Source organism: Sorex fumeus, unplaced genomic scaffold (assembly GCF_029834395.1).
Source record: "Sorex fumeus unplaced genomic scaffold, SorFum_2.1 ptg000081l, whole genome shotgun sequence".
Taxonomy (NCBI): domain Eukaryota; kingdom Metazoa; phylum Chordata; class Mammalia; order Eulipotyphla; family Soricidae; genus Sorex; species Sorex fumeus.
In genome coordinates this window covers 17,016,940-17,040,071 of record NW_026606138.1, presented here as the reverse complement: position 1 = coordinate 17,040,071, position 23,132 = coordinate 17,016,940, and the positions used below count along the sequence as shown (strand labels likewise).

Below are 23,132 nucleotides of genomic sequence, written 5' to 3'. Positions count from 1 at the left end.
ACCTCCTGCTGCTATGCTGCTGCTATGTGGTAACTTCAAAAAATGGTGCCAGTCACTGGTGGAGGGATGGGTATTTGATCATTGTATAATTGAAACCCAAGCACAAAAATTTTTAAGTCTACAACTGTACCTCATGGTGTCTCACTAATTAAAAAAAAAAGTGCATGGAAATTGCAAAGAAAAAAAAAGGTGCCAGTCCCTGCCATCATCCCACACTCCTTCCAGTTGTGTGTGATGACCCCCCAGCTCCTTCTCTCTGCGCCATCAGCTAACAGATGCCTATAAGTGTCACAACCATAGAGGGAATCTCTCCCTAGAGTGAAAGGAGCACCTTTTGAGTCTCCCTGAAGTACACAGACACACAAGTGGCTGTACAATACTCCCCTCTTCCACACATACAGAAAGTGCAGTTGGACTCTTGGCGATAAACCCACAGACCCCCAACAGATGAAATGAGAATGCGGTTCAGAATCCATTTCCTTAGTGAGTGAAAATGCCTAGCAGCCATACAGACCCCACTAGTAGTGACCAGCTATATAATCTTTGATAAGGACTTTAGAGAAGAAACACTGAAAATGTTTAAGAAGCTCAAAGAAACAATGGAGCAAATTGTGAATATAACACAAAAGAATATGAGAGCAAAAATCGGAGGCAGAACAATAGTACAGTGGGTATGACACTTGCCTCACACATGGTCACCCTAGGTTCAACTCCTGGCATCCCATATGGTGCCCTGAGCACTGCCAGGGGTGGTCCTTGAACAAAGATCCAGGAGTAAGCCCTGAGCACCACTGTTGTACCCCCAAAACAAAAACAAAGAATGAAAAGAAAGGAAAGGAGAAAAATACAAGCAGAAATGATGGAACTAAAGAATTTGACAGGTGAACTAAAACTCTCTGGAAGGCCTTAGCAGCAGAGTAATAGCAGTTGAGGACTGTTACTCAGCCTCAAAATCAGAGAGTTCCAAGATGAGATGCAGAAAGCCTCCAGACAACAGCAGAAGATGGGGTGGGGGGTGGGGGGAGAAGCCTCAAAATACAGCTGACAACAGGACTTTGGGATGAATTCAAGAGGAACAGTATAAAATAAACCACTGGGGTCTTGGGAGACACAGGAAGGAAAATCCAATGAAAAAGCATTATCAAAGAAAACATCACTGAGAAATTTCCAGAGTTGAAAAGCACATGAGCCCAAATTCAAGAGGATCAAAGGGCACTAGCTAAATGGACCCTTCCCCTGAAAAAGCCTGCAAGAAATCTCTTAATCAGAATGATAAGTCATATATATATAATACTGAAAGCAAGATCAGCGAAGAAAATCACATACAAAGGTGCATTCTTAAGACAACAGAACTATCAAACAAGATTTGTGGAATGGTGGGATGAAATTTAAAACCAGTGAAATGAATGACTCGCCAAGAATAACCCCCTGACTCTCCGCCTAATAGTCAAAACAATAGTTGGGAAAAAGACGGGAGGCATCACTTTTCCCGATTGTGCTACAAAGTGGTAGTAATTAAATCAGCATGGTACTGGAATAGACAGACCCTTAGATCAATGGAATAGAATTGAAAGTAAGTATTTTATACCTAAAATCTTAGGTATATGGTTAATTTTTGATAAATGAGAAAAATCTATTAAGTGGAGCAAGAAAAGCCTCTTCAATAAGTGGTATTGGAAAACAGGTCAGCTACATGCAAAAAAATGAACTCAGAATTCTTTCTAACGTCATGCATATGAGTCAAATAAAAATGGATAAAGACATCAATATCAGACCTGTATAAATAAAGTACATAGGGGAAAACGGGCAGAATGACACTGTAGGTATCCATGACACTGTAGGTATCATTAAGGGTGAAATGCCACTGATCAGGAAAAAGGAAGCAAAGATAAATAAATGGAACTATGTTAAATTAAGAAGCTTTTTCACCTTAAAAGAAGTGAGGATCAGAATACAAAAACAGCCCACAGACTGGGAGAAACAGGTAATAACCTACCATACATCTGATAAAGGCTTAATACCAAAGATATATAAGGTATTGGTAGAATTTCAAAAGAAAAGAAGTCCAATTCTATCAAAAAATAGGGAGAAGAGATGTACAGAAACTTCCTTAAAGAATACAAATGGTCAAAAGGCATATGAAAAAATGCTCTACATTACTAATCATCAGGGAGATGCAAATCAAAACAAGATATCATCTCACACCACAGAGACTGGCACCATTCACAAAGAACAATAACCACCAGTGTTGGAGGGATGTAAAGGGGAAAGGGATGTCATTCACTGCTGGTGGGAATGTTAACTGCTCCACCCTTTTTGGAAGACAATAGGGAGAGCCCTCAAAAAGCTAGGAATTGAGCTTCCATGAGATGTATCAATTCTACTCCTGGGAATTTACCCCCAAAAGTTGAATACATATCCTTCTCTAGTGTATTCAAACACACAGGTATATATCAAAATTACTAAAATATAAAGTAAAAAGTCTTGGGCCAGAAAAACAGTGCAGGAGGTAAGGTGCTTGCCTTGTATGCAGCTGATTCTGGTTCAAACACAGGCACGGCATGTGGCCCCCTGAGCACCACTAGGGGACAACAGGGGTCACTCAGTAGCACAAAATCAGAATCAGTCACTGTGCACTGCTGGGTGTGGCCCCAATCCCGCCAAAACAAAATTTTCAATAACCAGCTATTTTCAATTAGACAAAATTCTTTGACAGCATAAAGACTTATTTTGTTAGTGAAAAACTTTGCAATACACAAAAATTTTAAAAAACCTCTAAAGCAGCAAATTTTATCATTATTCCTTTTATCAGCATGTACCAAGTACTTATTATATGAAAATGTGTTATAGCAACTTGAAATAATATCCCATAATTCTATCTTCTATTATATATAAATATAAAAAGACTGACCTGATTAAGAAATCAATTGTTATCATATATTCTGAACGGTGGCGAGAGAAACTAAATAATACTTCTCTTAATAGCATATTTATGGTATCAGAAGAATTTTCTAGCTTACATAAATCATTTTTGAGATATTTTCCATCTAAATCTGCAGTCCAGTTAAAACATCCAAAGCTGAGTAACATACTTAACAGAAAAACATTCTATTACTAAATTTTACTCAGATCTTCAAGATTGTAACTGACATTTCACCTCACAATATACGAAAAATTTAACAGACACAGAATTCAAAATATAATTTGATATATTCATCTAGCTCCTATTGTAAAATTTTTAAAACATGCTAAAACCAACCTGTTATAGGAAGTGTCGATGCACCTGGGTAATGAGACAATCCTGTGTCTTGGGTTAAGTCAAACAATAACTCTGAAGAATTATTAGATATAGTTCGTGATGGGTTTGTTAGATAACCCTGTTAAAATATACCAAAGAACAATATCACATTTATTCAACACAACTATATTTATTAGTTATAATAATAAATTATAAATTTTACCATTATAAATTTTTGTAATGGTAAATTTAACTATATGCCAATATTGAAAAAAAACCTGAGGTTTCCTGTACTATTAAGTAATAAAACACAAGATAACTACAAGTCCCTAGAAAAATTTCATCTAATACAACTAAAAGCAAACTACTACATAGAGTTAGCTTATTCCAGACTGAACAAATGAAATAGGGAGGCAAGTTCCAGTCTGACCATTTCAAAGTAAAAGAAAAGTATTAATCCATTTTCAATCAACAAAATTTATATATTGTAGAGGGTTACTTAAAATACAGCATTTACATCAAAGAACAAACAGAGCATAACAAAATTTTGGGAAGAGAAAAATAGGAAATATACCAATAACAACTACAAATCTGACGATTCCTATACCTGAAAGTCCTACATATGAACTATTGGAGAGAAACAAACTTCAAACTGATCTGCAGCATTGTGGACCAAGGCTGGAAAACAAAATCATGGGCCAGTGCTATAGTGCAGCTGGCTGGGCGCTTGCTTTGCATGTGGTTTGATTCCCGGCATCCCATTTGGTCCCGTGTCTGCCAGGAGTAATTCCTGAGCACAGAGCCAGGAGTAGGTCCTAACCACCATAAGGTGTGGCTCCCAAAGCAAAAAACAACAGCAAACAAAATCATGTGACCTAAGTTTTCGAATCATCATTGTTGACTAAACTTAAAGGTCAGGAAGAGAAAGAATGTGCCCCCACACTCTCAAACCACCCAGAGAAAGCTATGATGGCTCAAGCAACCATCTTTAGAAAGCAAATATGAAAGCTTCCTGGAACAGAATTAGAAAGCTAGAAAGAAAGTTTAAGTTGGAGCTTGTTTACAGGAACAATCTGCCATCAGTTATTTTGTGTCTATATTCCTAGGGCTCATCGGAAATTTTAAACTTTCTAACAGAAAAAAGGGTGGTTCAAAGTCAGCAGAAAGATCTCATGAGGAGGAAAAGTTTGGAGTGAGTCAAATGTCAGGAAGTATACAGATTTATATATAAATATAAAATGTAATGGCAAATATAATTTAGCAATTTATACACCAAAATCATTACCTATCAAATGTATTGATACACAGGTCTGATTTTAATGTAAATTGTCACTGTCATCCCGTTGTTCATCAATTTGCTCGAGCAGGCGCCAGTAACATCTCCATTAGTCCCTGTCACATGCTAGTGTAGCCTGATGGCATATTGGGGGCTCTTTCAGGGTCAATGGAATGAGGACCATCATTGTTACTGCTTCTGACATATTGAGTACGACACGGATAGCTTGCCAGGCTCTGCCGGGTTCTCTGAGGGGGATGGAGCCACTTATCACTTTTACAGGTGTTCTCCGTCAGGCATATATGTGGGCAGGATACTCTCGGTAGCCTGCCAGATTCTCTGAGAGGATAGGACATACATGTTTATTTATGTGTTTATTTGATTTTCTTACGTAAGACTACAATACCATCCCGCTTAAAAATTCTCTCTCCCTTGTTGACTTTGAGGAAACAAGCAGACACACTGGAAAGATCAACTTGAAAAGCAGTTAGTCAAAGTGAGGGTTAGAGAGATTGTAAGATGTTTGCCTTGCATGTGTGTGGCCAATCTCAGCACACCAAATCTTGAGCACTGCTGGATGTGGCCCAAAACCTCCCTAAAATGTCAGTAAAACAACTATGAAAGGATGAGTATAGTAGTACTGCAACTATAAAATCAATGACTTCAATACTAAACTGTAATGCCTTTTTTAAGTGATCAAATACACTTGTGCTTTTTAATGATGGAACAGGTTCTCAGAAATAAATAGCAAATGAATTCTTCACTGTGTACAATTACACATACCTAGAATGCATACGTTAAGGCTTCTTAAATTTTTCCAATTGGCAACCCCTTATCAATTAAGAAATGCAAAATGGATGAGTGCTGCTGAAATAGCCTGAGAATCATTACGTGCTCAATTCTGAATTAATTTTTGCTCACTGTACATCATAAACTTTTTACTGTTATCAGAATATTTTTGGCAACATCCCCATTTGGTTATCACATATGAGATGTGTCCCAGAGTTTAAGAAGCTTGGGATAGTGCTATTCACCTGGGCTGTATCATATAACCTACTATGATTTACATTATATATAGCACTGCACTGTAGCACTGTCCTCCCATTGTTCATTGATTTGCTTGAGCGGGCACCAGTAACGTCTCCATTATGAGACTTCTTGTTACTGTTTTTGGCATATCAAATACGCCATGGGGAACTTGCCAGGCTCTGCCGTGTGGGCAGAATACTCTCGGTAACTTGCTGGGCTCTCCAAGAGGGACAGAGGAATCAAACCCGGGTTGGCCGTATACAAGGCAAACACCCTACCCGCTGTGCTATCACTCCAGCCCATTATATATACAACCATTTTTTTCTGTGCGCTTAATTCTATTTGTGTATTTTATTGGGGGAGGGGAGGACTCCCAAGTGGTGTTCAGAGATCTTTATGGCCATTCCCAGATATTCTTTTTTTTTTAATTGAATCAGAGAGAAACACAATTACCAAGGTGTTCATGATTGGGTTTCAGTCATGTAATGTTCCAACATCCCTTCACCAGTGCCCATATCCCACAACCAATGCCTCCAGTTTCTCTCCCTCCCCACCCACTTTCTGTTCGCTCTCTGTCTCTCTCTCCTTCCCAACCTCTTTTCTCCCTGACTTTTGGGCCTTATAATCTGCAATACATAAAGGTAAAGGTAAAGGCCCTCCCGTTGATCGTCGATTTGCTCAAGCGGGCCCAGTAACGTCTCCATTGGAGACTTTGTTGTTACTGTGTCTGGCATATCGAATACTCTCGGTAGCTTGCCGGGCTCTCCGAGAGGGGCGGAGGAATCGAACTCGGGTCGGCCATGTTGGCCGCATGTAAGGCGAACGCACTACCGCTGTGCTATCGCTACGGCAATACAGATATTGAAAGGTTATCAGGTATATCCCTTTACCTACTTCCAACACTCAATTCCTGTCCAAAATGAGCATTTCCAAATATTATTGTAATATTGATCCCTTCTGTTGTGGCAGATTCCAACCAATGACCAGTCATTCTGGCCCATATTTTCCCTGGCCTTGGATATTAGTCTCATACTATTTTCTTTTTACATCCCACAAATGAATGTAGTCATTCTATATCTGTCCCTCTTTCTGACCCATTTCACTCAGCATGATATTCTCCATGTCCATCCATTTATAGACAGATTTCATGACTTCATTTTTCCTAACAGCTGCGTAGAATTCCACTGTTTAGATGTACCATACTTTCTTTATCAAGTCTCTTTTCTCAGGTATTTGAGTTGTTTGTAGATTCTGGCTATTGCAAATAGTGCTGCGATTAACAAAGTGCAGACTAGTGCCCATATGCACAATGGACTCTGCTCACCTGGAAGGAAAGTCCAGACCAAGGCAATTACTCCTGGCTCTGTGCTTTAGGGCTCACTCCTGACAGGCCTCTGGGGACCATATGGGGTGCCAGGGTTCAAACCCAGGTTGGCCATGTGCAAGGCAAATGTCCTATCCACTGTACTATCATCTCTCCAGCCCCTAGTACACTAACTTTTAACAGTGTTCAAAACATAAAGGTAGGTTTTCAAAATAAACTATAACTTCTCACTAATTTTCCCAATTAAAGTCTAAGAATACCTGTTCCAGATTAAAATATGGAATGTTTTCTATTATGTTTCATTCATTACTGATTAAATTTATTTAACTCCTGATTGACTGCAGTATTTAATATTAGATCTATTTAATTTAGGTGTACTTGATTTATGAAGGGCTGGAGCAATAGCACAGCAGTAGGGCGTTTGCCTTGCACGCAGCCAACATGGACGACCCGAGTTCGATTCCTCCGCCCCTCTCGGAGAGCCCGGCAAGCTACCAAGAGTATCTCGCCCGCACGGCAGAGACTGGCAAGCTCCCCGTGACGTATTCGATATGCCAAACACAGTAACAACAAAGTCTCCAATGGAGACGTTACTAGGCCCGCTCGAGCAAATCGATGATCAACGGGAGGGCCTTTACCTTTACCTTTTGATTTATGAACAGACTAAATAGTTCTAGTTATTACTTTGAATATCAATTAAATTATCATTAGATAGTGATATTTTCTGATTCTGATATAATCCTCCTCCTAGGTAACTACCCCTGATATTCCAGAATTTTAACTGGATATTAATGAAAGTGATACTATAAAATACATATTTGAGCTATGTAGTTTCAAACTACTTACAGGTTTAGACAAAGGTTGAACAATAATAGAACTATCTGAAGATCTAGATTCAGGATGAAAATTGACTGGGGAGGCTGTCACTGGATTTGATGCTGGAGTTATGTAGTGTTGACTTGTAGGCTTGAATGCAGCAGCAATACCTGTATTTTAAAATCATATAATATAATGACTGTACTTCTATATAATTAATTATATAAAAATATTTAAAAATAAACAGTATAATAATACTATACCTCGACTAAGTGCACCATTCCTTATTCCCCTTGAATATGAGCTGGGATTTACTCTGTTCAAAATATCTACAAAAAATCATATTTAAATTTATTTTTAAATTAATTGAATAATATATATGACAACAATAATATATATGACAATAATATATATGACAATAATATATATGCCTTTACTTACTTTACTTTATATGACAACAGAAATAAAAAAACTATTAAACCGATTCCTGCTTTTTTTATCTGCCCTTTTCAACTTTTTTTTTATTCTTGAGTGGAAGGTGGGCAGCGGATAGGGCTAAGATTCAAGAAATGAGTATATAAGTCATCACTAATTAAAAAGACCCACATATATATCTTTATCTCTAAAGAAAAAAAAAGAAACAATATTAAACCTTAGTTGCTTTATAGAAAAACAACCACTTAATTGTGACTCAAAATCCAATTCATAACTCTGGCACACATGTGAACTCCCTTAAGTTCTACATTAGTTTAAAAATCAAACTGAAATTTGGAATGGTAGGGATTTCCCTAAAAATATTCATCAGTAAAGATAAAAATACAAATAACTGTCACTGTCTTCCCATTGTTCATCGATATGCTCGAGTGGGCCCAGTAACAGCTCCATTTTGAGACTTGTTACTGTGTTTGGCATATTGAATACATCACAGGTAGCTTGCCAGGCTTTGCCGCGTGGACGAGATACTCTCAGTAGCTTGCCGGGCTCTCCGAGAGGGGCAGAGGAATCGAACCCGGAGCTCTCAAATTTTTTTCACATTTTCCCTGGGGACAGTAAATAACCACAATTCATAATATAACTTTTTTAAAGGATCACCAAAAAGTAGAGTTGTTTTCTGATAGTGGTAATGTAATGCTTTATACCAAAGAACAACTGAAGTCTTACGGAAAGTTTGCTTAAATACACTATTTTCACTTGAAAACATAAGATTAAGTATTATTCAGTATCGTCAAAGAAACTATTGCTAGATTAATTTCTGGTAGTAGTAATCCGCAAAATACAAATTTCATCCTTTTTTCTGGGAGTTCTATATATTTAACTCACAGTCCTTAAAATATTTTATAACTTATACATAAAAGAATAATAGAATTACATATCTTAATTCAGAAAAGAATTCTACTTGGATCACTCCAATTTGATAGAATTTTTATTTTTTAACTTTTAATAATAAATTTGTTGTTTAGGGGTTGAGTGTGTGTGTGTGTGTGTGTGTGTGTGTGTGTGTGTGTGTGTTTCTATTTTATTTTATTGAATTACCGTGACATAGGGCATTACAAAGTTGTTCATGATTGGGTTTCAGTCATACAATGTTCCAACACCCATCTCTCCACCAGTGCAATTTCCCAGCACCAATGTCCCTAGTTTCCCTTCTACACCCCCAGAACCACACTATCTCCACCTGCCTTTATGGCAGGCACCTTCCTCCTCTCTCTTTCTCTCTCTCTCTCATTTTCAGCATTATGGTTTGCAATACAGATGCTGACAGGCTGTTGTTATATCCCTTTACCTACTTTTAACACTCAGTTCTTATCCAGCATGATCATTTCCAACTATTGTTGTTATACTGGTCTCTCCTCTATCTTACCTACTGCTCCATAAATAGTTGTAGTAGATTACAACCATTGACCAATTCTCCTGGCCTTGAATATTAGTCTTCTACTATATATTTTTATATACCACAAATTAATGCAGTCATTCTATATCTGTCCCTCTCTTTCTGACTCATTACACTCAGCATGATACTCTCCAGGTCCATTTGTTCATACACAAATTTCATTACCTCATTTTCCCTAACAACTGTGTAATATACCATTGTGTAAATGTACCATAGTTTCTTTATCCATTCATCTGTTCTTGGGCACTCAGGTTTCCAGATTCTGGCTATTTGTAAATAATGCTGCAATGAACATAGGAAGGTGGTATTTCTGCTGTGTGCTTCTGGGCCCCCAGGGTATATTCCCAAAATGGTATTGCTGAACCATGGGAAGCTCACTTTTGAGGAATATTATTTTATACCCATATTGTTTTCCCAAAAAAGCTGGACCAGTCAGTGTTCCTACCAGCAATGAATGATGTTTCCTTTCTCCCCATATCGTACCAGCATTAGTTGTTCTTGTACAATTCGAAGAGTGCCAGTCTCTTTTATTTTTAAGCTACATTTGGATATGCTCAGGGCTCACTCCTAGGTCTGCACATATGGGGTCATTCCTTGTGGGACCCAGGGGACCACGTGGAGCCAGGATCAAACCCAGGCCCATTATGTGCAAGGCAAGCCCTCTACCTAGAAAGAGTCCCATAAAGTAAAGAGAAATCATACCCTGCGCTAGAACGTGGTAGCTCCAGAGCTGAGTACATCCTGAGAGAATCATTTCAAAATACCATTAGTTCTAGTTTAATACTAGCCATTGACAAGTAATACAGAGTCTTTTTACCACAGGTAGAGGGGAGGTCCTCCCAAGTGAGTGCTTAGGGAGCGCCAGGACCAATCCAGGCAATATTTAGCTAACTGGGTCCAGTAGCGCAGTGCAAAGGCCCAAGAATGCGGTGTTCCTCTGGGCTCTATAGCGCACGTATACACATATGAGAAGTATTTCATAACTATTTTTTAAATATAACAAAGGCATATTCAATAACTCTAATTGAAATCTAATAATAATCTACAGAGGTAACAAGATGTTCTGTTAGGAATTCAGTGTTACTGTATCATTCAAGCACAGAGGCTGTAGCCAGTGCCCTTTTTTCATGCATCCCCCCCCCAGTTGGTACATAAGTAGGAATTTGTAATATATTGCCAATACATCCTGTAGACATGTATGAATAATGCTACAATGAGGCAGTAATAGCCTGAATATGAGCTTTAAGATATTATTTTAAATATTTTAAAGGTCCAATCTGAGCTTTAAAATGTTATTTTGTATATTCTATAGTTTTAAGCAAGTGTGCTAAGTTCTTCTTTTTTCTTACTTTCAGATACAGTGGAGGGAAAGAAAAACAAATTTGCTACTTGGATTCACTAAAAATCATAATTTCTAACATCAAAAGACTTCAGTACCATCAGCAGATCTTGTCTAACTCCTTTTCTTAACAGGATATTTCAATCTCTTACCCATTTCTTCAAGTTGCTAATTACATCCCCTGTCTTATTTTCAGTTCTTACTAATCTCCCACTGATTCTCTCGTTTCCACTTTCTTAACAGAGGAATAAGGAGATTAAGTACCTATAAAACATTTTTTAAGTTTTCCCACTAGAAATAATATCTAGGGGGTATGGTGACACAAGGAGGTCAACCTGTACCTGTAGGCCTAGTGCATCAGCAGCAGCCTGATGGTGCCTTTAGGCTTCCTGATAACCCAAAATTGCCGCTGTGCCTTTGGCCAGACCCCAACAACTTGGGACCAAGTTTACCAAGAAATTAAATGGCCAAAAGTTAGGTATGTGGGAGCCATGACCACAAACCACCTTCAGCTCAGCTATACAAGCTCATTTATTGGCCTTATTTCAGAGACCCCAAGATAATCTCAAAAGAGATCAAAAGCTGCAGCTAATTTTGGACCTACCATGTCTGAACAGATCAGGGTAAATTGGAGAGGGGTGGGTTGGCCTGTGCCCAAAGCGGACCCCCTCAGCAGCAGCTTGCTTCCACAATCCAAAATCGCCACCATACCTGCCCCCCTCGTCTCAGGACAGACCTCACCAACATATAATCTGCTGAAAATTCAGGTATGCAGGTTTTGTGACTAAAATCTCAGGGCTTTCTCCGAGTTGGGATGAGCTCCCTCCCCCGCATTTCCCAGTACTCCTGGAAGCACTGGCAGTCACGCCCATGAACCAACTCCAGAACCACCATGTAAGCTCTACTACCGGCCTTGCTTCACAGACCCATTAATAAATTTCAAAAGAGATCAGAGCCCCCAGCAGCTGCTTGCTCCCATAATCCAAAATCACCACCATACCCCTGGCCTGACTCTACGGTCTCAGGACAGATCTTACTAAGACATAATCTGCTTAAAATTCTGGTATGCAGATTTTGTGACTGAAATCTCCAGGCTTTTTGGGGAGGGGAGGGGGTCAGGATGGGCTACCTCCCCCCACCTTCTTATACTTCCAGAAGCCTCAGCAGTCACATCCACAGCCCAAAGCTGCCATCCAATTGAAAAGCTATTCCAGCCTTACTGTCCTGATAAAAATAGAAAATGCCCTCAACAAACATCATGCTCTCTTGGCACCTGTATTGCAAATCATAATGCACAAAAGGAAAAGGAGCGAGAGCAAGAAGGATGGGGGTTGGGGGGTTGGGGGATGGTGGTAGAGAAATAGGGGACATTGGTAGTAAGAAATGTACACTGGTGGAGGGATGGGTGTTGGATCATTGTATGACTGAAACCCAATTATGAACAGTTTGTAATCGTCTATCTCATGGATCTCTAATTTTAAACAAAATTTTTAAAAAAGTAATGTGGAGTTGATGTCCAATTCAATCAGCTTAATCAATGGCTGAATAAATAGCAGTGATCCTATACTGAAAAAAAAAATCTAATATACTTGGTTGACCAAAAGTAAATGCTTACTTGAAATTGCTGGTTTTGAACTTGTTATCTCTCCAACAAAAATTGGCTCATCATCATCATCATCTTCAACCTCTTTTACTTTCTTTTGCCATGGTTCTAGCTCTTCTTCTTCACATTCCATAAAGAGTTCTGCCATTTTTGAATTACCTAATTTTCAAAAGGAGAGATGCAAACCAGATTTTCAAAAAGAGAAACACATTTTTGTAGTATATGTTTACAATTTAATAAGTTGAGAAATAATTTCTGAATTGATATTTGTACTGAGTATATGGTAGCAACTGTGAGAAAGTCAGGGTTCTAAGATATAATCTACAATGTAGATAAATTATTTCTAAACAAGATTCAGAAATCAGGGTACTCAATGTAATATAAATTCCCATGACAAAAGAAATAGCCGGCATAGAGAACAATCAGTTGAACCAGAATCCTAACACAATCAGTTGAACCAGAATCCTAACAGGATGAGTTTTAAGAAAACAGGATGACTAAAATGTAATCTTTTACTGATAGTCAGTAATAGCTCTCTACAGACAGCAACAATTTGAAACAGTCAAAGTAAATTTTAACCATAATCTTAGCATGATTATATCCACAAAAAGGACTGCTCCTAACCATTATCTGAAATATATATATGTAGATAGATAGATAGAGAGATAGATAGATTTCTTGTGCATATGTTTCTATAGGTAAATAAAATAAACTAGGAATAAAGGTCATGAAAATAACAGGGAGATATTCCAGAGCAACTATATTAGATTCAGAAATGCCTAGCACAAAACAAATCAGGGATGAGATACTAAACCAAAACACATAAGTAATATGAATATGCAAATATCACCATCTAGAAGTTGTGACCAAGTACAGAGCTCTGAGAAACATTTAGTGACTATTAAAAAAGGGGGAGGAGGGAGGGGGCCGAGCGATTGTATAGTAGGGAGGATATTTTGTCTTGCATGCAGCCTACCCAGGTTTGATCCCTGGCATCCCATATGGCCCCCCAGCACAGCCAGGAGTTATTCCTGAGTTGGAGAACTAGGAGCAATCCCTGAGCATCACCAAAACGAACAAAAGTAGATGGATAATCAAAATTTTAAGCAAATAAATACATCCAACCAAAATCAACAAAATAGGTAACGATTAATTCTTAGAAAATAAAGAGGTCAGAGAGAGAGAGAGAGAGAGAGAGCGCAATGGACTGACTGCATGCTCTGTGTGTGGGAGGCCCACGGTGGACCTGGCACTGCATGTGCTCCTCAGAGCATCCACAGCAGCAACCCTGAGCACCAAGCATAGAGGAGCCACTGAATACCACTCGGTGGCTCCAAAACAAACAAAGCCATCAATGAAGAGGGCAAGTGAAATATTACCACAGATATCTATAGCAACTTTAGCTATATAAGAATGTTATTTAAAAAGCAAGTCAAAGACAAAACAAAAACATATAAAAGGCAAATATTTTTGTTTTCACAAACTGAAATAGCTCCATAAGTAGAACAAAGGAAAAATACACAAAACGAAAAAATACATCTATATCATATAAACAGAGAAAAGGCAGTGGGAAGGTTAGCAAAGAAATAAAACAAGAAAATTTTCTAGACCGGAGGATGTAAATCTTGGTTAAAAAGCCTAACTACTCAGAACAATAATCAAGAAAGAAGTTAAGCCAAGATATATCAATATGAAACTCCCAAGAATATCTTCAGATCAGGATGGGGATGCTCGAAACAGGTCTGATATGGAAGATTAAGCAAATGTTAGAACACAGCAGAATAGAGGTTTTTTCATTATTCCATAACAAGCGTTTCATCAAGTATAACTAAGAGCAACAGCAGCACACTAATTTACCTTCATGCACTTTTCTCAGAATGCTACTATAGAATCTACTCATTTCTGATAATCAAGAAACAGAAGAAATAAGATTCAGAAATCAGGGTACTCAATGTAATACAAATTCCCATGGCAAAAGAAATAGCTGGCATAGAGAACAATCAGTTCAACCAGAATCCTAACACACCAGGATGAGTTGTAAGAAACCAAGATAACTAAAATGTAATCTTTCACTGATAAGTTCTACTGTGTAGAAAACTGAATTGAGAGGCTATTGAAAAATTAACTTCAGAGTTTAAGAACGTTTAGTAAACAAAGGGCAAATATCTTATGTCCAAGGACAAACTGGGCTTCTAAAGTGTATTTTCCTCTACCCTCTAAATACATAAAAGGGACACAACAATCTATAGACTAGGAAACTATACACGTAATAATCTATGGACTAGAAAACTATGAAAACCAGATAATGCCTAATTTTTAGAAATTGTGGAGGCTCACTGATTATGTATTGATAATGAAAATCTCACTTTTTCCAGCTGATACAGAGTCTGGGCTGAACTGTGTTTCCCCAAATTTTAAGTGCTCAAATCCATATTGCCAGTACCTCAGAAGGTGACTACAAATGCGTTTACAATGATGGACCCTAATGCAATTTGACTGCTGTCCTTAATATAAGGATGATACAGACATATGTAGTGGGAAGGCCACCTGAAGACTCTGGGGTCATATGGTCATCCAGAATGCCAGGAAAGAGGTCTGGATTAGGTCCTTCCCTCTTGGTCTTCAAAGGAACCAGCCCTCCCAACACCTTCACCTGGGACTTCCATCCTCCATAACCATGAGAAGAGTTTTGTATAAGGAATCCAACATGAGCCATTTTCTACTGGGCAGTCCCAGTCATGACAGAGAAGATAAAATTCTTACTCCTTGTTTCTGGTAACAGTACTTGTCAGTGTGCAGGCTCACCAGTGTAATGCTCAGGTGTGGGGTGCCTGCCTGTGTGTGGCTCAGGACAGAACTCTGGCTCCCTCACAGGCCAGGCATAGGTGGTATCACCTGCGCCATCGCCCTGACCCCTAGTCGTCTTATACCAAAGCATATCACCAAAGCTGGTATATCCAGGACATATTGTTGAGGGGTAAAAAAATAGAAATACACATAAAAATTGAATTTGGAAGACATATTCATGTTTAAGAAATGATGTTTTGTCTATACACAGTATAGAATTATGTACACCCACTAATAATAGGTATCACTGTGCATACACAGAACCTCTTATTTCTACCTTACTCATTTTTCAATCTTCATTACTTGTTCTTAGATGATCATTTGTTTCTTTAGCAATATGACATGCTTCACCTTGAATAAAATCTGATGCCAACCTCTCCCTTTTTCCTGAACAATGTTATCAGTACAAAAGCCACAATACTATTAGCTGTGTCAGCAACACTTACTTTTTGGCTGAAAAGAGTTGTCGCCCATCAAGCTGCAGAGTTGACTTTCTTTAAATTGTCACCTAAGTACTGACATATGATTATCAGTCAAATTTTTGAATCACTATGAGTAATGGCAAACACTGAAATATTGAACTTGGGATTCAAAAATTCCTGAATCCAATTTTGTTTTCCATACTCACCAGGTGACACCAGAGAAAGCAGCAAGTTTTATCTCAGGTTTCCTTCCTGCAAAACAGAGACACCTACTTATTAGAATGGGTTTCAATTTACGCCCACACTTAAATTTTTCTACAAAAAAAATCCCATTTTTAAGTCTGATATTTGAATCATACATAAATTTCAATATACTTTATATAACTGGCTCATTTGCAAATAAACCTATCTTTTAAGTAAAACTGCATATGTATTAAGCATTTATTACCTGAAGAAGGCTGAATTATTAAATTATGAACAATTTTAAGTCATCACTTCATAAAAATGAATAATCACCTCTTAATGTATTATTGTAGTTAAGTCTGAATTTTCAGATATTAAGTGACATATTTTTAGACTATTCCCTATTCTCCACATTTCAGAAGTAAATGCAATTATCTTGAGAGGAAACAATTTTTTTTTACTGTTTACTTTTTAAAGAAACTAAAATAAATTTCAGTTTGTATCTAGATTTTCCAATAAAACGAAAAAGCATTTCAATTTCACAATAGATTAATTCATTCAAAATAATTACTCATTGTTTTCTGTATGTAAGATAATGCAACAAGTTCTAAGTTAAAAATAAATGAGTCACAGACCTTATGAAGTTTACTGTTTATATGTCTACAATTCTTTGGGCCTAAAAAATGATTTTAGAACATGATCAAAATAAATTTTAATTACTATCCTCAAAGCAATAATTTGTTTTCTGGACACACACAGGCATAGTTTCTTGGGACACTCAGCATTTATTTTATTAAATACATTGGATTTTTAGTGTGGACATAGTAGTCACAGGTGTATGAACCCTGATAAAACATGCCCCCAGGAACCAACCAGGATGGCCCTGATGGTTCCTAGCACAGGGGACACAAGAAGAATCATCAGAGCCTCAGATTTTCACTCCGAACTACTTGAGTATCACTGGCAGTGGTCCCCAGGCACCATAAGCACTGCTTGTGTGAGACTCCCCTTCCAATTCACTCCCCACCAAAACAAAAGGTTAAGAATTGATGCAAAGGGCCTTTGACAAGATAATACAGTGTAGGGTGCTTGTCTTGCTGACCTGGATTTGATCCCAGGCACCATATACGGTCTCCTGAGTCCTGCCAGGAGTGATCTCTGAGTGCAGAACCAGGAGTAAGCCCAAGCACTGCTCAGTGTAGCCCAATAAAACAAACAAACAAACAAATGGGGGGGGGAGACAAAAAAACAGAGGATGGTGGGGGGAGGAGTGGAGGAGGTGGAAGAAGAGGAGAAGATAACACTCTTTCAGAAAATGACAAAGAGGAATTCATGCTCAAATCTAATCACTTGTTTCTATGGGGAAAAAAATGAACTTGAAGGAAAAATAAACTTCAACGACTGACAAAAAAGCCTTTTAGAATATAATTTATACACTTTCGCATAAATTGCAATTCCCATTTTACCATTTTTGTCTTTATATACCAAAAAAATAAACTACCTAAAAGGAGTTTTTTGGAACTTTTTTGAGCTAATGGAAATGTGGTTCCGAATTTTTAACTGTTTGAAAAACCCATTCTTATCCAATGACAGCTATCACCTGGACAATGTCGTTATTTAAGATAGCAAGTGTACTGAGTTTGATCTAATTCCTAACACACATCATGGGCACAGGTGTGCCGTGTGCTAGATACAGTCCTATGTAATCTCTGATAAGGAAAAGATCAAATGATTCCAAAACCACAACTGTAGAACTGGCACATTAAGAAAAAAAAAGAACCCTGGGCTAGAAAACACAAGACAGAAACTTGGACCTTTCAGTCAATCCATCTTACTAGACGACTGGTTTCCTAGTTCCACTGAACAAAAAGGTTTACTCGCTCTATACTATACTGTATACTGTAAAAAAAAAAAGCAAAAACAAAAAACAAAAAAGAAAAACACTTAAAATACGTATTAGCCATAAATGTTTTAACTTGGCAATGAGTATCAGGATCAAATTCTGACTTAATACCTTGTTAGGTGTATGATCTGAGGGTAGTTCGTAGACTTCCATGTACTGTCTGCTGTGTGTGTAAAATGTTTTTCGCAGGGTTACTTTAAAACACACACACACACACACACACACACACACACACACACACTATCTTGAACTCCGATAAACATAATATACATGCAGAATACAGCTTGTCAACACTGCTTAAATCTGTGCTCCTAGCACAAGATTATACGCAAGAAACAAGTATCTAGTTCAAAAATACCGACATGAAAATTAAGATTTGGATAGTGTCATACCATTTTAAGAAAAAAAAATTATTTGTCTACATGTATTTCTATGTTAATTTCCTTTTTAAAAAATTGCTTTTAGTAGCTGGGCAGAGAGTACAAGGGTTAGGGTTCATGCAAGTGTCCAACCTAGTCTGAAAGCCCAGCACTCCAGGGCCCGCAGGCATCAGCAGGTGTGTAGCCCTGGAGGCCCCTGAGCACTGTCAGGTTGGCCAAAGGGTGCCCAAGGACCCAAGTAGCACCTCACCATCCTCAGACCCTGGCTCTGAACCACCAGTCGACTGTTTAAATAACAGCAGCAGTGGCCCTGGGTTTCCTGAGCACTGAAAGCCCCCAACCCTGCCCAAAAAAATCTGTTGAAAATAAGCGGGTGTTAAGTATGCTAAGGAGGAGGAATATAGTGAATAGTTACAGCCCAAATCCCTTTCTCTGGGTCTTGACATTTAACCATAAATTTACTGCCCTTTCTTAAATGATAATATAATTTCCTGTATCAATTTACATTTTTCAGTCTTGTATATTTTTCTCTATTAAGCCCTCCTTTATCAATTATCAACCAAGTCAAAGTTGTAGATGAGCCAGATTTGAAAGGTCTCCTCATTACAGCTGATGAGCCTGAAAGCCACATTACTACAATTCAAACTTCCATTACTTATAGGATCATAACTAAGGCATCTCATGGAGAATTTGACTCCAGAGAATTTGATGTTAGGAGACACTATCAAGATTATATTTGGTTGAAAGGAAAACTTGAAGAAGCATACCCTACTCTGATTATTCCACCATTACCGGAGAAGTTTATAGTGAAAGGAATGGTTGAACGTTTTAATGATGACATTGCATAAATTTTTGAATGGAATTGCTGAATATCCAGCTTTAACACTTAATGGAAACTTCAAAGTTTTTCTTGCTACACAGGCTTGAAAGCTCTCTTCTCATAAGAAGCAAGGGCCTTGGGGGTATGGTGCCACCAGCAGGTCAATCTGTACCTATGAGGAGCGTGCATCAGCAGCCTGATGGCGCCTTCAGACTTCCAGATACCCCAAAATTGCTGCTGTGCCTTTGGCCAGACCACAAAAACTTGGGGCCAAGTTTACCAAGAAAGTAAACGGCCAAAAGTTAGGTATATGGGAGACACACCCACAAACCACCTCGGGCTCAGCTATGTAATTGGAAGCATGGCCTCTCTGCTTCCTGATTGAACTGCTTAACAGCCATGATCCCAGAGACTCAGAAACGAATCTCAAAACCAGTGGCTTATGGCAGAAATGCATCCGGTCCCATCAGTAGGTTACCAGCGCTGAGCCAACCCAGATGGGAATAGGTTTCATGCCTTGGCCTGTTCGCCCTGGCAGCCCAGTGGCCGCCATCCTCCAGAGGCCACTGGACAGTCAGGTTTGGGATCGCAGTGACAAGACAGGCAGGGCCTCACGGGATGGGGGTGGAGCCGGCCCTTTCCTCCCCACCCCAAAGAGACCCCAAGTCGTCACCCACAAATGGCCTCTCTGGCTCCTGATCAAGCTGCTTAACGGCCATGATCCCAGAGACTCAGAAAGAAATCTCGAAACCCAACAGCTCTTGGCAGAAATGCGTCCAGACCCCGCAGTATGTTACTGTCGCTGGCCTACCCCAGGGGGGAAAGGGTGCTGTCCCTCTGCCTGCTCCCCCCTGGCGGCTTGGTGGCCGCCATCCACCAGAGGTCATTAGACATTCAGGTTTGGGCCCACAGTGACAAGACACACTGAGCCTCATGGTATGGGGGTGGAGACGGTTCTTTCCTCCCCACCCCAACGAGACCCAAGTCGTCACCCACGAACGGCCTTTCTGGCTCCTGATCAAGCTGCTTAATAGCCACGATCCTAGAGATTGAGGAACAAACCTCGGAACTCAGCAGGTTTTGGCAGAAATCCCTCCAGATTTAAGTGTTAAAATTTCAGAATTTCAAAATCGTGCAGCCACTACTGCAGTCACACAACATCATGTTATTCTTAACCAGCAATAGAAAACAAATAGTCTACTGCTGCCTTTTCAGCAGATCTGAATGTTGGGGTAAAATCCCAAATAATAATGGTGGGTCTGGTGTCAAAATATTGAATGTGATCAAGGTAGAGAGAGTACTGTGGAAATCATCTACCCCACAGGTAGGGGGAAGGCAAGGGCCTGGGTTCCTGAGCAGAATGGGGCCGACTGTCAGAGCTATTGCATCATCAATGAAAGGAGTTAAGAGCCGCCCAGAGGAGTTCATGGAAATGAACCATTTTATTGAACTCTTTAGCCAGAAAATCAATTTGCTTGATAAAATATCCCAGAGAATTTACAAGGAAGAATGAAAACATTTTGATGAAATGAAAGAGTATGGCCCCATTCATATTCTGTGGTCAGCATCAGAAGAAGATCTGGTTGATACTCTCAAAGGTGTTGCCAGCTCTCTTGATAAATGCTGTAAGGCCAGCAAAAAGCAAATGCGTGAACTCTCGGGAGGCCCTGCTTCCTGTCATCCATGAGTACGTGCTCCACAGTGAGATGTTAATGGCTGTTATGAAAAGAAGAGACCAAATACAAGCAGAACTGGATTCCAAAGTTGAAGATTTGGCCTATAAAAAGGCAGATATTGATCTGCTTACAGAAGAGATTGGAAAACTTGAAGATAAAGTGGAATGTGCTAATAATGCTCTGAAGGCAGATTGGGAACAATGGAAACAAAATATGCAAAATGATATCAAGTCAGCATTTACAGACATGGCGGAGGATAATATCCACTATTATGAACAGTGCCTTGCTACGTGGGAATCCTTTCTTTCATCGCAGATCAACCTCCATATAGAAGAAGCCTCTGAAGATAAACCTTAATCCTATTAAGGACTTGTATGTGATCTTTGCAGAAAAGCATCTAGTAACCAAAGTTATTCTTTTTTGAATGAACTGTGTCCTTGATTATGTAGATAAAATGTTTTGCAACTATCTGGAAAACCAACATCTTGAAACTCAGATATTTCAGATTATTGCCATATACCTATATATATATATATATATGGAGATAGATATATAAACTAAATCTATTTTAGTTTTAATTGTGTTCTTAAAGTTTTGTACCAATAATTTCATATAGAAGATTTTCAAATGTCTGTAGAACATGTCATGTTGAATATATTGTAAAGACTCAGTTTTACTAAGTTTAATATGCAAAAAAATTAAAAAATTAAAATAAAGTATTTCATGATATAAACAATTCAGATGCCTTATGAGTACATAATCATTTTCTATCATATACACAGAATAATCAACACAGCATACGATGGGGGGGTGGTGTGGAGAGTCGCTATCTCAAAAAACTACCTAACAGAGATGATGAAAAGCCCATAAAATCATTAAAACAGACACAGCAGTCGGAGTGATAATACAGCAGGTAAGTCCTTGTCTTGCATGCATATCTTGGTTTGATCCCTAACACCCCATATGAACCCGAAGACTGTGAGGAGTGATCACTGAGCACAGAGTTAGGAGAAAGCACAGACAGGTGTCACACACACACACAGGGCCTAAAAAAGCAGCAAATGGCTGGAGGAGCAGTGTCCCCATAAGGGTCGGTAGTGGGGGGGGGGAGGGGGGTCACAGAGTCCCTCAGTACCAGAGAGATCTCTGAGACCCGTCCTCACTGCTTCTGTCTGCAACATCCACTGAGACCACAGTGCAACCAAAGTCAAACCTGCTTCTTCTTTCTCAATCTCCCTGGGAAAGTTAGGCAGCAGAACCTACAGGTCCAGACTACATGGCAGATGGGAAAACTAGTTAACAAATGATGACTGAAGAAAAGAAGAGTGGCTGGTATCGTAAAGACGGAAGAAGGGGCTAGAAGAGAGAGATGGAGGCTGCAGATTCCACCCCCTCAGTTGGGCACTAGTAACCTGTCAGAGGCCTGGCCCCTGGCACCCTCCCACAGCAGCTACTGTTCTGCTCTCCTTGCCTCAGCACCCGCCCTGTACTGGCAGCAGACCTCCAGTCACTCATCTCAACAGGTGCCCGAGTGCCAGGATCTCAAACAGACGCCAAGGGATGGGATCCACACAATACATTCTTCAGCCTACAAATCTGAAATAATGCCTACATAGTTGCTCAACTCCACACACAGCAGTTAATATACAATATTAAAAATAGCAATAGGATTCTACCACAAAGGACAAAGCAAAAACAAACAAATAAAACAGACCAAAGTTCAATGTGGGGCCAGAGTACAGGAGGTAGGGTGTGTGTCTTGCACAAAGCTGACCTGAGTTTGATCCACAGCACCCCATAGGGTCTCGAGTACCACCAGGAGTGATCTCTAAGTGCAGAGGCAGGAATAAGCTCCAAGTACCGCCAGATAGGGTCTAAAAACCAAATAAATAAAGTTCAAATGTGATGGAACAGAGCAGTCTCCTTGAAAAAGAGATTAAACAGTTATAACTTCATATGAAGTGCAAAAAAAAAGTTAATAACAAAAATTGAGATATACAGAACAGAAATTTTTTAAGCTTCAAACAAAAATAGGAAACTTTTATGATACAAGAGCCAAGCTACAAATAAAACACAGAATTTTAAGTTGACAAGAGGAGTCTGCAAAACAGTACCGAGGGATGGCACTAGCTTTGCATGTGGTCAATCCAGGTTCAATCCCCGATACCACATAAGGTATCCCAAATCCTGTGAAGAGTGATCTCTGAGCACTTTACAAGGAACCCTACAAGCATATATTACCTTTCATTTTTTAAATGACAGGCACTCCTACATATATACTAGATAATATCATTTCTAGCTAACAAAGATGGGAGAAAGAACATTTATTACATAAAAGGACTTAATGCAAGATTTTGGCTGGAGTGATAGCACAGTGGTAGGGCG

The 23,132-nt window shown here is 39.1% G+C and overlaps 1 protein-coding gene and 1 pseudogene across 5 annotated transcripts in view; one reads left to right on the top strand and one right to left on the bottom strand.

Annotated features, from left to right (window-relative positions):
* ZNF280D (zinc finger protein 280D) overlaps positions 1 to 23,132 on the bottom strand; it is a 110,088-nt gene that overhangs the window by 64,137 nt on the left and 22,819 nt on the right. For 3 of the 5 annotated variants that reach the window (XM_056130762.1, XM_056130765.1, XM_056130766.1), the window contains exons 1-6: positions 15,992 to 16,037; positions 15,810 to 15,878; positions 12,529 to 12,675; positions 7,947 to 8,012; positions 7,714 to 7,853; positions 3,260 to 3,377 (exon numbers count right to left, since the gene is read on the bottom strand). In XM_056130762.1, coding sequence (XP_055986737.1) covers positions 3,260 to 3,377; positions 7,714 to 7,853; positions 7,947 to 8,012; positions 12,529 to 12,675; positions 15,810 to 15,837 — 499 coding nt within the window. In that variant the 5' untranslated portion in view covers positions 15,838 to 15,878; positions 15,992 to 16,037. Of the gene's footprint in view, positions 1 to 3,259; positions 3,378 to 7,713; positions 7,854 to 7,946; positions 8,013 to 12,528; positions 12,676 to 15,809; positions 15,879 to 15,991; positions 16,038 to 23,132 lie in introns of those variants that run through there. The other 2 variants (XM_056130763.1, XM_056130764.1) reach the window with 2 other exon arrangements.
* On the top strand, positions 16,846 to 21,246 carry LOC130038898 (sorting nexin-7-like; annotated as a pseudogene).